Source organism: Scyliorhinus torazame, chromosome 5 (assembly GCF_047496885.1).
Source record: "Scyliorhinus torazame isolate Kashiwa2021f chromosome 5, sScyTor2.1, whole genome shotgun sequence".
NCBI lineage: Eukaryota > Metazoa > Chordata > Chondrichthyes > Carcharhiniformes > Scyliorhinidae > Scyliorhinus > Scyliorhinus torazame.
Genome location: NC_092711.1, coordinates 102,597,813 through 102,610,355, shown reverse-complemented (window position 1 = coordinate 102,610,355; position 12,543 = coordinate 102,597,813). Strand labels below are relative to the sequence as shown.

The 12,543-nt window shown below is 46.5% G+C and overlaps 1 protein-coding gene and 1 long non-coding RNA gene across 5 annotated transcripts in view; both read right to left on the bottom strand.

Annotated features, from left to right (window-relative positions):
- The window catches only part of LOC140419278 (uncharacterized), a 194,362-nt gene that overhangs the window by 124,419 nt on the left and 57,400 nt on the right, over positions 1–12,543 (bottom strand). The gene's annotated exons all lie outside the window — the stretch shown is intronic.
- Positions 1–12,543, bottom strand: part of LOC140419255 (uncharacterized) — a 64,417-nt gene that overhangs the window by 35,037 nt on the left and 16,837 nt on the right. For 2 of the 4 annotated variants that reach the window (XM_072503083.1, XM_072503082.1), the window contains exon 2: positions 6,416–8,237. The exons of 1 other annotated variant lie outside the window; for it this stretch is intronic. In XM_072503083.1, the coding sequence (XP_072359184.1) occupies positions 7,132–8,139 (1,008 nt within the window). In that variant the 5' untranslated portion in view covers positions 8,140–8,237 and the 3' untranslated portion in view covers positions 6,416–7,131. Of the gene's footprint in view, positions 1–6,415; positions 8,238–10,751; positions 11,289–12,543 lie in introns of those variants that run through there. One more of the 4 variants, XM_072503081.1, reaches the window with a different exon arrangement.

Genomic DNA, 12,543 nt, shown 5'->3' with positions numbered 1-12,543 from the left:
CTTGAGCCATATTCTCATTCCCCCCCTTTTATCATTTCATGATAACTTCTAATCCATAGCCAATCGTCTCAGTCTCTCCCATTCTATCTGTACTTCTATCATTTTCTTACGTTCCTCTGCACTTTCTTTCACATCCATTAACTCTTCAAGGCGCACTTCATGTTGCTGCATTAACTGTTGAGAAATTACTGCTGCACTGACACTTTTACACAAGCATTTCATCAGGAAGCTAAGCATCATTATGACAAGTATTACAACTACCAGGATTATCAATCCATGCACTAGGTAAGACCCCCATGATCCGGCAAACAACCAATCTAACTACACATCTCTTGATATTTCATGCAGTTTCTTAACCTCTGTGCGGATATGATCCACGAGGTGGGTGATGTTCTCCGAACTATCGGGGATATAGGTGCAACATTCCGAACCGATCACGGCACAAGTCCCACCTTTGTTTGCAAGGAGGTAATCGAGGGCCATTCGGTTTTGTAGGGCTACGGTTCTTATTGCCACCATTTCATTATTTATCTCAATGCTTCAGTGGTGTCGTTTGCTACCTCTTCCAGGATTTTTGCTATCTTCCTTATTTCCTTTATTGCAAGAGCTACCCTGACATGAGGAAGCAGGATTCCAAAGTATCGTTGCGTTTTGGTTATTTCTCTCTTTTGTCGCTTCATCATTTGGTAATGGTCGCCTAAATTGGTGAGGTGGTGTATAAAGGGGACTACATACCCCAGATAACAGGATCCCGTCCAATTCTCTGGCAGCCAGGGATATGCCTTGTGGCCACAAATAAAATACGTCCCATTGTATGAAGTGAGTTTGACCACATCAAATCCTTGGGCCATCAGGGAGTACTTGAAGGTACCTGTCCCATTCGCGTATGGGACGTCCAGTGTACACCCATAAAACTGAGGAGACGTATATACGGGATAGACCTCGGATATGTTGGCCACCACAAATCTGCTCGCATTGACTAGCACCTACAAATATCCCTTTTACCACATTCCTTACCAAACATATTATTCCCAGTGGTCTTCCCATGTTGGTGGTATTAATGAGGGTAAGAAACGGAGGCTGGTGGGATTTGTTATAACTTGGTTGGTACCACATCTCAAAGGTGTTCATTAGATAGCCCTCCTCTTTCCAAGGTCTTGGGGATATGGGGAGAAACGATAAACTAGAAGCTGCCCCGCCGTCTGGGTGTTTTACCATAGATGCAATTCTTATAGTCCTGGGGGATTGACGAGTACCATCCTGGTAAATATACCATTCTACAGTTTCTGACAGGTTAAGGGGAACAGGTCTGAGGGGGAACCCTCCCTTAGCATAGGTCGGGATATGTGTACATACTCAGCAACCAGAAACATTCATATCCTTTGCGTACACATATGACATATACAGATACGTGTTTACCTGTAATTCCCTTTTTTCCCGCAGCCTTGCCCTCCCTTGGTCAACGCATCCCAAGGGTACAGTCTTTTTTTGTTTTTGTTTCTGCATCTATAGTCCCATTTACAGTTGACCTGATGACAGGGTAGGTTGCCCTTAGTCACTCCACTGATGAGTATGGTCCGATTGTATCATTGTACGTAGGCTGAACATCCGTCCGCAGGGGTCGCATTCCAAGGTCCTTCTCCTGGGCCTTGACTGGGACACTGTAAGGTGTCTCCTCGACAGGTGATGAGTCCGTCTTCCCTTGGGGCCACAGGTTCTTCGCTTGGCCTCTCCTCCAGTTTCCAAAAGTTACGATAATAAGGCTGTCCTTCATCCCGTGAATGATGCTGAAGTTATTACCTAGGGCTCGGAACAGAGGGTTATTCTCTATTGCATTTTCACAACCTTACAATGGTGGATGTGGATCCAGGCATTTCTGCCTTTTACTTTTACAGCAGTGGGAGTAGTGAGTAGGACCTGGTGTGGTCCTTCCCATCGGGGTTCTAATCCTTTCCGAACCCAGTTCCGGATCATAACGTACTCGCCTGGGTTAATGGTGACAGTACTGGATAAGGGGGGTATCTCCCCATGGGCTGCTCGGACCCGCGAGTGGAGGCCTTTTAAAATCTTTGTTAGAGCTATAACGTAATTGGCCATTTCCGTGGTCATGTGGTGAAAGTTGACATCTTTTGGTTTGTCCTGATCCCATGGACTTCTGTACAATATCTCGGCAGGGCTTAATCGGGTTTTTCCTGCGGGTGTAGCGTGAATTTGAAAAAGGGCAATGGGTAATAGTTTGAGCCAGGTAGCGCCTGTCTCAGCCTGTAATTTGGCTAGTTTGGTTTTCAATGTCTGGTTGGCGCGCTCCACCATTCCTGCTGCTTGTGGCCTATATGCACAGTGCAACTGTTGTTTTATGCCCAGCTGAGCACAGAATTCTTTGTTAATCTGTCCCACAAAATGAGGTCCATTATCAGAGCTTAATCGATATGGAATCCCAAATCTAGGAACAATTTCTCACATCAAAACCTTTGCTACCGTGGAAGCTTTGTTATCTACAGTGGGGTAAGCTTCTATCCATTTGCTAAATACAGCAACAATAACTAATACATGTTTATAACATTGGCATCTTTCCAACTCAATGTAATCCATCTGGAGTGTCTCAAAGGGACCTTCCGGTACCCTTTCACAGGGTATTGCTTTACCAGGATTATACTGTTGACATACTAGGCAACGACTGCTAATGTTTTGTGCTATATCTTGCAGTCGTGGATGCCACCATGTTTTAAGCAATACATCACCCGTAGCTCGCGCACCACAATGAGTTGCAAAGTGAACACATTCGGTAACCCAGGCTGCCAATGCATCGGGCATACAAGTCTGCCCTGCCGGGGTGACCCACAATTTGTTTACAGAATCATAACAACATCCCAATTCTTCCCATAGTCTTTTTACACAGCCAGGAGCGTCCTCCTGTAATTAAATGACGTCAGTGATGGTCGGTATTGGCTTTTCAGAGGGAGACTGACTATCTAGGTTTTTAGTCTGGCTCATCATTTTGGGGACCACCATGTCTTTTAAGCGAGAAGCCTCTTTGGCCTGATGGTCCGCCTGCCTATTGCCCACATCCACTAAAGTTTTTCCATTTGTATGTGCTGCACATTTTATAACCGCAATCTGTTTTGGAAGCATTAGAGATTGTAATAATTGTGTAATTAATTGTTTATGAGATATCTGAGTACCTGCTGACGTCAGAAATCCCCTGTTTTTCCATAATTGGCCAAAATCGTGTGACCCCAAAGGCATATCGGGAATCAGTGTAGATATTTACAATTTTATCTTTCCCTAATACACAAGCTCGAATAAGTGCAAAAAGTTCAGCCTGTTGGGCGGAAAAGGGAATTTCGAATGCTGCTGCTTCAAGCCTTTCTCCTTGTTGGTTAACAATTGCATACCCTGATAATCAATCCCCCCTTTCACCGATGGATGAACTACCATCGGTGAATAGGTTCAGATCAGCATTTGCTATTGGTGAGTCAGCTTGTTGCCGAATAAGATTCTGTATAAGTGCCTCGAGTGAATTCTACAGGGATAGTCAAGAACTGTCAACTTAAGAGAACTGTCATTATTCTGAATATCGCTTTATTAATTTTAAGAAACCAACATCTCTTGCTAGTAGTGCCTTCTTTAATAGAATTGACAAATTCATCTACAGAAAACCTATATGTTTAATAAGTTATTGTGTTTGATATTTTAAAATAAATGTTTAGAATTAGCCGGGAAATTAAAACTTCAAACAATGGAAGCTGGTTTTACAAAAACCAAAACAACTCAGATTAAAAGGAACAGATCGTTCAAGGACACCTGATAACGGGAATTTGGCAGCAATCCAACTTTTACTCCCAGTCCATTTGAGCGACAAATATTTATTTTTTATTTTTTGGAGTTTGGAGATGCGAATGGCATCATTCCAAGCTATACGCCTCTTTTTGTCTCTGCAAGAAAATTAACCCTTTCAACAAGCTTTTGTGTATAATCCAGAAGATGTTAAAGTGCAGAATGTTGTACTTTCATTCCCAATAACTCTAAAGAAGTTAAAGATTTGGCATTACATATCCAAAAAGAAATCAAAAACTTGATCCACCCCAACTTATCTTCCAACTGTACCCCCAATTGATGAATTTGAGCTGAAATACTATTATTGAAATGTTACTGATCAATCAACTGTTTTATATTGTATAATTTATTAATACTGAATCAGTAGTATCAAATGTGATTAATTTATTAATTATAATAATTATTTTGAAATGCCTGGTTGTTGGGCCCCGGGGGTTGGCAGGGTTGTATGCTATATTGGGAACTTGCCGGACGGGAAACTGACACTGCGGCTGATAATCGTCTGGGTAATCAAGGAACTCCACCTCTAGTGCCCCCTCTTTTTCCAGGACTAACTCTTGATTCATCTGTGGGAATTGATTAGCATGGGTTTTAGAACGAGTGAGAGTCGCCGGACCTCCTTGCGACGGTGGAGGTGGTGATAGTGGCGGGGGAGCGGCGGATAAAGGGCTTGAATGTACACATCTTTAATGTAATTTCTAACATGGTCACACCAGAGGAATAAAGAGTTTTTTTTGTCTGAAACATCATTTGTTTTAGAACAGTTTAAACTACAATCAGAACCCTGGGAACGTAAGGTGGAGGCGGTCGTAGTGGCGGTGTAATGGTCGGTCGTCCCCTATAGTGGCAATTTTCAGGGTCATCCTCATCGTCTCCCTCGGTCAAGGCAAGGCCGGCCATTTGACCGTACGGTCCTGATTTAGAAATGGGGGTTTTACAGACTTAGGTCTTTTTCTATGGTGGGCATATTCCTTTCTCAACACCCCCCCCCGCAGTCTTAACAATTCCCCCTTTTGTTAATTCAATAACCAATTTTAAAGCGTTAGCCTGCCAATTAGCCAATAAAGATGCATCTTTTAATTAATTTTTTGGCAGTACTCCCGCCATAACTCAATCAATTTCTTAGCTGTGGAGCTACGGTTATGTTGCCAAATAATCTGCTGTCCCTCTATAACCGTAGGCAAATCTTTTGATCCTCCCAGGGGCCATTTCCCCTTTCCCAAATTTTTATGCAATTCTCCCGAGAACTGCCGCAGCTGCTGAAAATGTTTCGGATACTGTTCACAAAGAGTTTGAAGCGCGCTTCCACTATCAGCTGTGCTATCTAAAGTATTACCCATTGTCTCCTATCCTCGTATGATCCTTGTGGTTTCCTATTTAATTTTGGTAGCGATCCTAAATCGCCTATTCAATCAAGAATTTAAACGGGGTTATCCTGCCCCATTGCCCAATCAAAAGGCTAAATCAAACAGTTCGAAAGTGATTTTTAGAAGGTCAAAGTCTGGAAATGAAACATGAAGAGAGAAAGAGAAGACTGATTTAAACAGACTGACAGGGAATCAAAGACAGAATTAACAGACAGACAGACTCAGGGAATTAAAGACAGAACTAACAGATTTAAGAAATTGTTTGAATGTTCCGACAGGGCACGCAATGATCAAGCCCTGTTTATTATGTTTCCTTTAGGTGTTATCCGCACCCTTAATTATATAATTTGGACAGAGTTATCCGTTCTCCGTAATATTCAATCTGATCAACCGAAGTGTCGAACAAGTCTAGACACCGGTTGATATACTTATTTATCGAAAATCACCTTTTATCGTGAAGGTATTAGGCAACCCGAAGGATCATCATCACTCATTTACCTACCCAGAGATTTAAGGAGCCCTGGTACTCCAACTCGGACTATTTAGGGGAAGGACTCTAACCCCCCAAGGTTTCCAACCCAGTTCTTTAGGAAGGATTTTAACCTCCCAGGGACTCCAACCCGGTACTTAAGGGACTTTAGGAGATCCAATCCTCCAGGGCCTCAAACCCAGTACTTTAAGAAGGTCCAACCTTCTAGGGAACCTATAGCACCAACCCGGTTTAAGAAGGTCTAACCCTCTAGGGATTCCAACCCTGGTACTTTAGGGAGGACTCTCACCTCCCAGGGACTCAAACCCAGGATTCTAGGGAGGACTTTAACCTCCCAGGGACTCCAAACCCTGGACTGTTTAGGGAGGACTCTAACCTCCCAGGGTTTCCAACCCGGTACTTTAGGAAGGTCCAACCTTTCCAGGGAACTTGATAACGCCAACCCTTCTTCGTAACGGGTTCGCCGGACTGCTTTGATTTCGTCAGAGTCTCCACCGAAACCGAACAGCAGGGCGTGGCCACACTCGGGACAGCAGAGGGGGAAACCAAAGTGGTAACAAGAGTACTCACGTTTGGTGCGCAAGTCCCTCCTCAGCGTCCGAATGCGATCAGTCTGTTACGCCGTCAGGTTCCAGGAAGGCTCCTGTGAAATCCCACTTCTGACACCAGATGAGGATTCTTTTGCAGCCAGTCCGGATGAAATGATCAGTCGAACACCTCGTAACTTTAACATGTTTATTTCTCGGCCGGGGCTAAAACCACTGTGTCTCGAGAGTCACAATAGCAAGCCAAAGTCAATACATCTAACAGCAGGATTTATACATTTTTGGTTCATTTCTGAGGGCAGCTCCCTCGCATTCCTATCTGTGCTCTCAGCTCAATTATAATTCAGCCCCCTCAATTATAATTATCTTTAAGCCTAGTGCACCCATTCCCAAGGCCGTTATTGCAGTTTGTCTGGTTCAAAAACAAGTGATACATTTTTGCTACCAGAAGCCTGTCTTGACATTTCTTCACACAAAGCTTTACCTAACATTTTGTTTTTCCCATAAAGTTCCAATCCATCTTGAGCCAAACTCTCATTTATCGATCATCAGCCAAACTCTCATTTATCGATCATCAGCCAAACTCTCAGCAGCAGAGGCAGTTGATCGGATTTACACAATCTCAGTCACAAAGAAGCTCCACAAGCTCCTCACACTTCTTGTTGGAGGCGAGGATGGAAGAGACAGGGGAGAGCGAGAGTACTTCAAAAGGAACTAACTTGTGTCAGAGATATTGGAAAGTTTCAACACACTGTGTATTTAACACCAATCTAATTTATTTGACTTTTAGCTAGAATATTAGCCCCTGTAAATGGGCTGGAGTTTGTTATCAGCAGAAATGAACATAGTTCAGTCCTGAATGTGGAATTAACAACAAAATCATTCACTGTGGTTACTTGTGGCCTCGTTGATGCTGCTGCAGGTTGGATGACTGAGTGAATCCCTTCCCACACTCTGAGCAGGCGAATGGCTTCTCCCCAGTGTGAACTCGCTCGTGTCTCAGCAAGTGGGATGACCGAGTGAAAGACTTCCCACACTTGGAGCAGGTGAATGGTCTCTCCCCAGTGTGAACTTGCTGGTGTCCGGACAGAGTGGACAACTGAATGAATCCCTTCCCACACTGAGAGCAGGTGAACGGCCTCTCCCCAGTGTGAATTCGCTGGTGAATCAGCAGGTGGGATGACCGAGTGAATCCCTTCCCACACTCGGAGCAGGTGAATGGTCTCTCCCCAGTGTGAACTCGCTGGTGGCTCTGCAGGTCATATGATCGAGTGAATCTCTTCCCACACTGAGCGCAGGCAAATGGCCTCTCCCCAGTGTGAATTCGCTGGTGATTCTGCAGGTTGGATGACTGAGTGAATCCCTTCCCACACTCTGAACAGGTGAACGGTCTCTCCCCAGTGTGAACTCGCTCGTGTTTCAGCAGGTTGGATGTATCACTGAATGCCTTCCCACACTTGGAGCAGGTGAATGGTCTCTCCCCAGTGTGAACTTGCTGGTGTCCGGACAGAGTGGACAACTGAGTGAATCCCTTCCCACACTGAGAGCAGGTGAACGGCCTCTCCCCAGTGTGAACTGGCTGGTGTCTCAGCAGGTTGGATGCATCACTGAATGCCTTCCCACACATGGAGCAGGTGAATAGTCTCTGCCCAGTGTGTATTTGCTGGTGTGTGGACAGGCTGGATGACTGAGTGAATCTCTTCCCACACTTGGAGCAGGTGAATGGTCTCTCCCCAGTGTGACTGCGTCGATGAATTTCCAGCTGGGATGGGTAAGTGAATCCTTTCCCACAGTCCGCACATTTCCACGGTTTCTTCTCCGTGTGACTGCATTTGTGGCATGTGAGGCCTGATGACGTGTCCGGTTTCTCCCCACTGTGAACGATGCTTTTTCCTTCCATATTCAGGATATGATAAATTGAGGCTCTGTCAGATCCTGATGTGATGCTTGGTTTGTGTTTCCGGACGTTGAAGCCTTTCCTTCGAACACCCGGTGAAACTGATTCAAAACAGAAAATAGAGTGAGAAAGAACCCACAAAAACACAAAGGCAGGTTGTGAAATTGAGCTGAATGAATCTGGCCATTTGTGGGGCCGGCACTGGGAACAAAAGTGACTATAAACACCCAACTGGCCCCTTTGGGAGGAGAGAGAAAGAGGTGAAGAGGGATTTTGTATATCTACACGACATATTAAAGAGAATAGATGGCAAAGCAAATTCGATCTTGAGCTTCATAAACAGTAATATTGATTCCGAAACAGGGAAGCCAGGCTTCCGGTGACACAGTGATTAGCACTGCTGCCTCACAGTGCCAGGGACCCGGGTTCAATTCCGGCCTTGGCAACTGTGTGTGTGGAGCTTGCACTTTCTCCCAGTGACTGCATGGGTTTCCACCCGGTGCTCAGGTTTCCTCCCACAGTCTGAAGAAGGGCAAGTTAGGTGGATTGGCCTTGATAAATTTCCCCTTAGTGTCCAGGAATGTGCAGGTTCGGTGGGGCTATGGGGTTACAAGGTCAGGGTAGGGGTGTGGGCCTAGGCAGGGTGCCCTTTCAGAGAATCGGTGCAGACTTGATGGGCCGAATGGCCTCCTGCTCTGTGGGAATTCTATGGTTCTACTTCTATTCTCTGAATCTTTATAAAGCTCTGGTCACCACTCGTCAGGAAGAATGTGAAAATTCTTGGAGAAGGTGCAGAGGAGATTTATCAGATGGTTCCAGCAAAGGAGGTTGAGGGCGACTTGATTCAGGGACAAAACCTTAGGCCAGATTTCCATCGGGTGGGCAAAGAAACTGTTTCTATTCACTGATCGTACAAGCAGTCGGGACACAGATGTAAAGTTTTGGGTAAAACCTGGATTGAACTATATAAGATGCTGAGGGGTCTTGACAGGGTGGATGTGGTGAGAATGTTTCCTCTTGTGGGAGAATCTAGAACAGGGGGGTTACTGTTGCAAAATAAAGGGCCACCCATTTCAGATGGGGATAAGGATATTTTTTCTCTTGAGGGTTGTAGGACAGGGTGTGGCACAGTGGTTAGCATTGTTGCCTCACAGCACCAGGGACCCAGTCTATGACTCATCTTTCATTCCCTCACCTACAGTATAAATATCTCCCACTTTCTCTGTCTTTTAGCTTTGACAAAGAGTCATCTGGAATCGAAATGTGAGCTCCTTTCTCTCCCCACTGATGCTGCCAGACCTGCTGAGATTTTCCTGCATTTTCTCTTCTGGTCCCGGGTTCAATTCCGACCCTGGATGACTGTGTGGCGTTTACACGTTCTCCCTGTATCTGTGTGGGTTTCCTCCGGGTGATCCGATTTCCTCCCACAGTTCAAAGGTCTGCAGGTTTGCTGGATTGGCCATGCTTAAATGGCCCTGAGTCTCCAACAATGTGCACGTTGGGTGGGATTATGAGGGTGGGGTGGGTAGCTCTTTCGGAGGGTTGATGCGGACTCGATGGGCTGAATGGGGTCAATCTGCACTGTAGAGATTCTATGACTTTGGAACACATCTTTAAAAGGCAGTGGAAGCAGTGTCCTTGGATATTTTTAAGGCAGAGCTGGATAGATTCTTGATAAGCAAGGAGGTGAAAGGTTATCGGTGTTGGCCAGAATGTGGAATTGAGGTTAAAATTAGATCTGCCAATGGGGCAGCACGGTGGCGCAGTGGTTAGCACTGCTGCCTCATGGGTCCGATCACAGCCCCGAGTCACTGTCCAGGTAGAGTTTGCACATTCTCCCCATGTCTGCGTGGGTCTCACCCTCACAACCCAAAGATGTGCCGGGTAGGTAAATTAGCCACAATAAATTGCCTTTTAATTGGGAAGAAGAAAAGAATTGGGTACTTTAAATTTAAGGGAACAATATTAGAAAATAAAAGAAATAGGTATTCAAAATTCTTTTTTTAAAATTAGATCAGCCGCAAACTTATTGAATACTGGAGCAGACCTGAGGGGACGACTCCCAGTTTGTGTAAGGAGCAGGCTCGAGGGGCCGACTCCCAGTTTGTGTGTAAGGTGCAGGCTCGAGGGGCCGACTCCTAGTTTGTGTGTAAGGAGCAGGCTCGAGGGGCCGACTCCCAGTTTGTGTGTAAGGAGCAGGCTCGAGGGGCCGACTCCCAGTTTGTGTGTAAGGTGCAGGCTCGAGGGGCCGACTCCTAGTTTGTGTTTAAGGAGCAGGCTCGAGGGGCCGACTCCCAGTTTGTGTGTAAGGAGCAGGCTCGAGGGGCCGACTCCCAGTTTGTGTGTAAGGAGCAGGCTCACCAAGACAGACGGTAACATTTGAATTGATTGAAAGTTTACTGATGACCATGAAACCATTGTCGCTTGTTGGTTCACTCATGTCCTTCAGTGAAGGAAATCTCTGTCTGGTCTACATGTGACTCCAGATCCACAGTCAGCTGACTCTTAAAATGCTCTCTGCGATGCACTCAGTTCAAGGGCAATTAGTGATGCTGGCCCAGCCAGCGACACCCACATCCCGTGAATGAACAGAAAAGAAAATCTGCCATCCTTACCTGGTCTGGCCGACACGATTCCAAACCACAGCAATGTGGTTGACTCTTTAAATGCCCTCCGAGATCCAGCAGAGGGCAGTAGGATCCAGCAGAGGGTAGTAGAGCGGACCTGCTGATTGGCCGTTGCTGGGGAAATTTGCATACGTCCGTGTGCTCACCCTAACTTGGAGGCGTACATGAACAAGAGACCCTAGCTGTTCAAGTGAAGACAAGCATCCAGCAGAGGGCAGGAGAGCGGAGCTGCTGATTGGCCGTTGCAGGGGGAATTTGCATACGTCCGTGTGCTCACCCTAACTTGGAGCCGTACCTGAACAAGAGACCCGAGCTGTTCCAGTGAAGACAAGCATCCAGCAGAGGGCAGTAGAGCGGAGCTGCTGATTGGCCGTTGCTGGGGAAATTTGCATACGTCCATGTGCTCACCCTAACTTGGAGGCGTACCTGAGCAAGAGACCCTAGCTGTTCAAGTGAAGACAAGCATCCAGCAGAGGGCAGTAGAACGGAGCTGCTGATTGGCCGTTGCAGGGGGAATTTGCATATGTCCGTGTGCTCACCCTAACTTGGAGACGTACCTGAACAAGAGACCCTAGCTGTTCAAGTGAAGACAAGCATCCAGCAGAGGATAGTAGAGCGGAGCTGCTGATTGGCCGTTGCAGGGGAAATTGGCATACGTCCGTGTGCTCACCCTAACTTGGAGGCGTACCTGAACAAGAGACCGTAGCTGTTCAAGTGAAGACAAGCATCCAGCAGAGGGCAGTACAGCGGAGCTGCTGATTGACCGTTGCAGGGGAAATTAGCATACGTCTGTGTGCTCACCCTAACTTTGAGGTGGTTTGTGGAGGAGCTCTTGTCAAGTGACACTTAAACCTGAAACATTTCTTCAGTGTTTCCCTCCCTACCCCCTCCTCTAACCAAAAAAACGAACCGCTGTAAGGATCAAGAGGAAGGCTCGAGGGCATGTAGAAGTGGAAAGTTGAACCGTGATGTCACAGCCTGCAGGTAAGGAATTGGCTGGTGACTGGTAAGTAGTTTTTATTTATTTTCCCTCATGTGTTATCGTGCGGGGCGCAGAGGTTGCTGAGTGAGTGCTTGCTGAGAAGGGGAGTGAATAACAGGTAAGCTCTTTCTTTCCTTTTTTTATCTAGAGGGATGACAGGGAAGGTAGTGCAATGTTCCTCCTGCAGAATGTTTGAGGTGAGGGACGCCGTCAGTGTCCCTGCTGACTTCATCTGTGGGAAGTGCACCCATCTCCAGCTCCTCAGAAACCACGTTAGGGAACTGGAGCTGGAGTTGGATGAACTTCGGATCATTCGGGAGGCAGAGTTGGTCAAAGATAGAAGCTTCAGGGATGTAGTTACTCCGAAGAATAAAGATAGATGGGTGACGGTGAGAGGGGCTGGGAGGAAGCAGTCAGTACAGGGATCCCCTGTGGCCCGTTCCCCTTAGTAACAAGTATACCGCTTTGGATACTGTTGGGGGGGGGGGGGGGGGGAAACTTACCAGGGTTAAGCCATGGGGTACAGGTCTCTGGCACAGAGTCTGTCCCTGTTGCTCAGAAGGGAAGGGGGGAGAGGAGTAGAGCATTAGTCATTGGAGACTCCATAGTTAGGGGGATAGATAGGAGATTCTGTGGGAACGAGAGAGACTCACGGTTGGTGTGTTGCCTCCCAGGTGCCAGGGTGCGTGATGTCTCGGATCGTGTTTTCGGGATCCTTAAGTGGGAGGGGGAGCAGCCCCAAGTCGTGGTCCACAAAGGTACCAACAACATAGGTAGTAAAAGGGATGGGGATGTAAG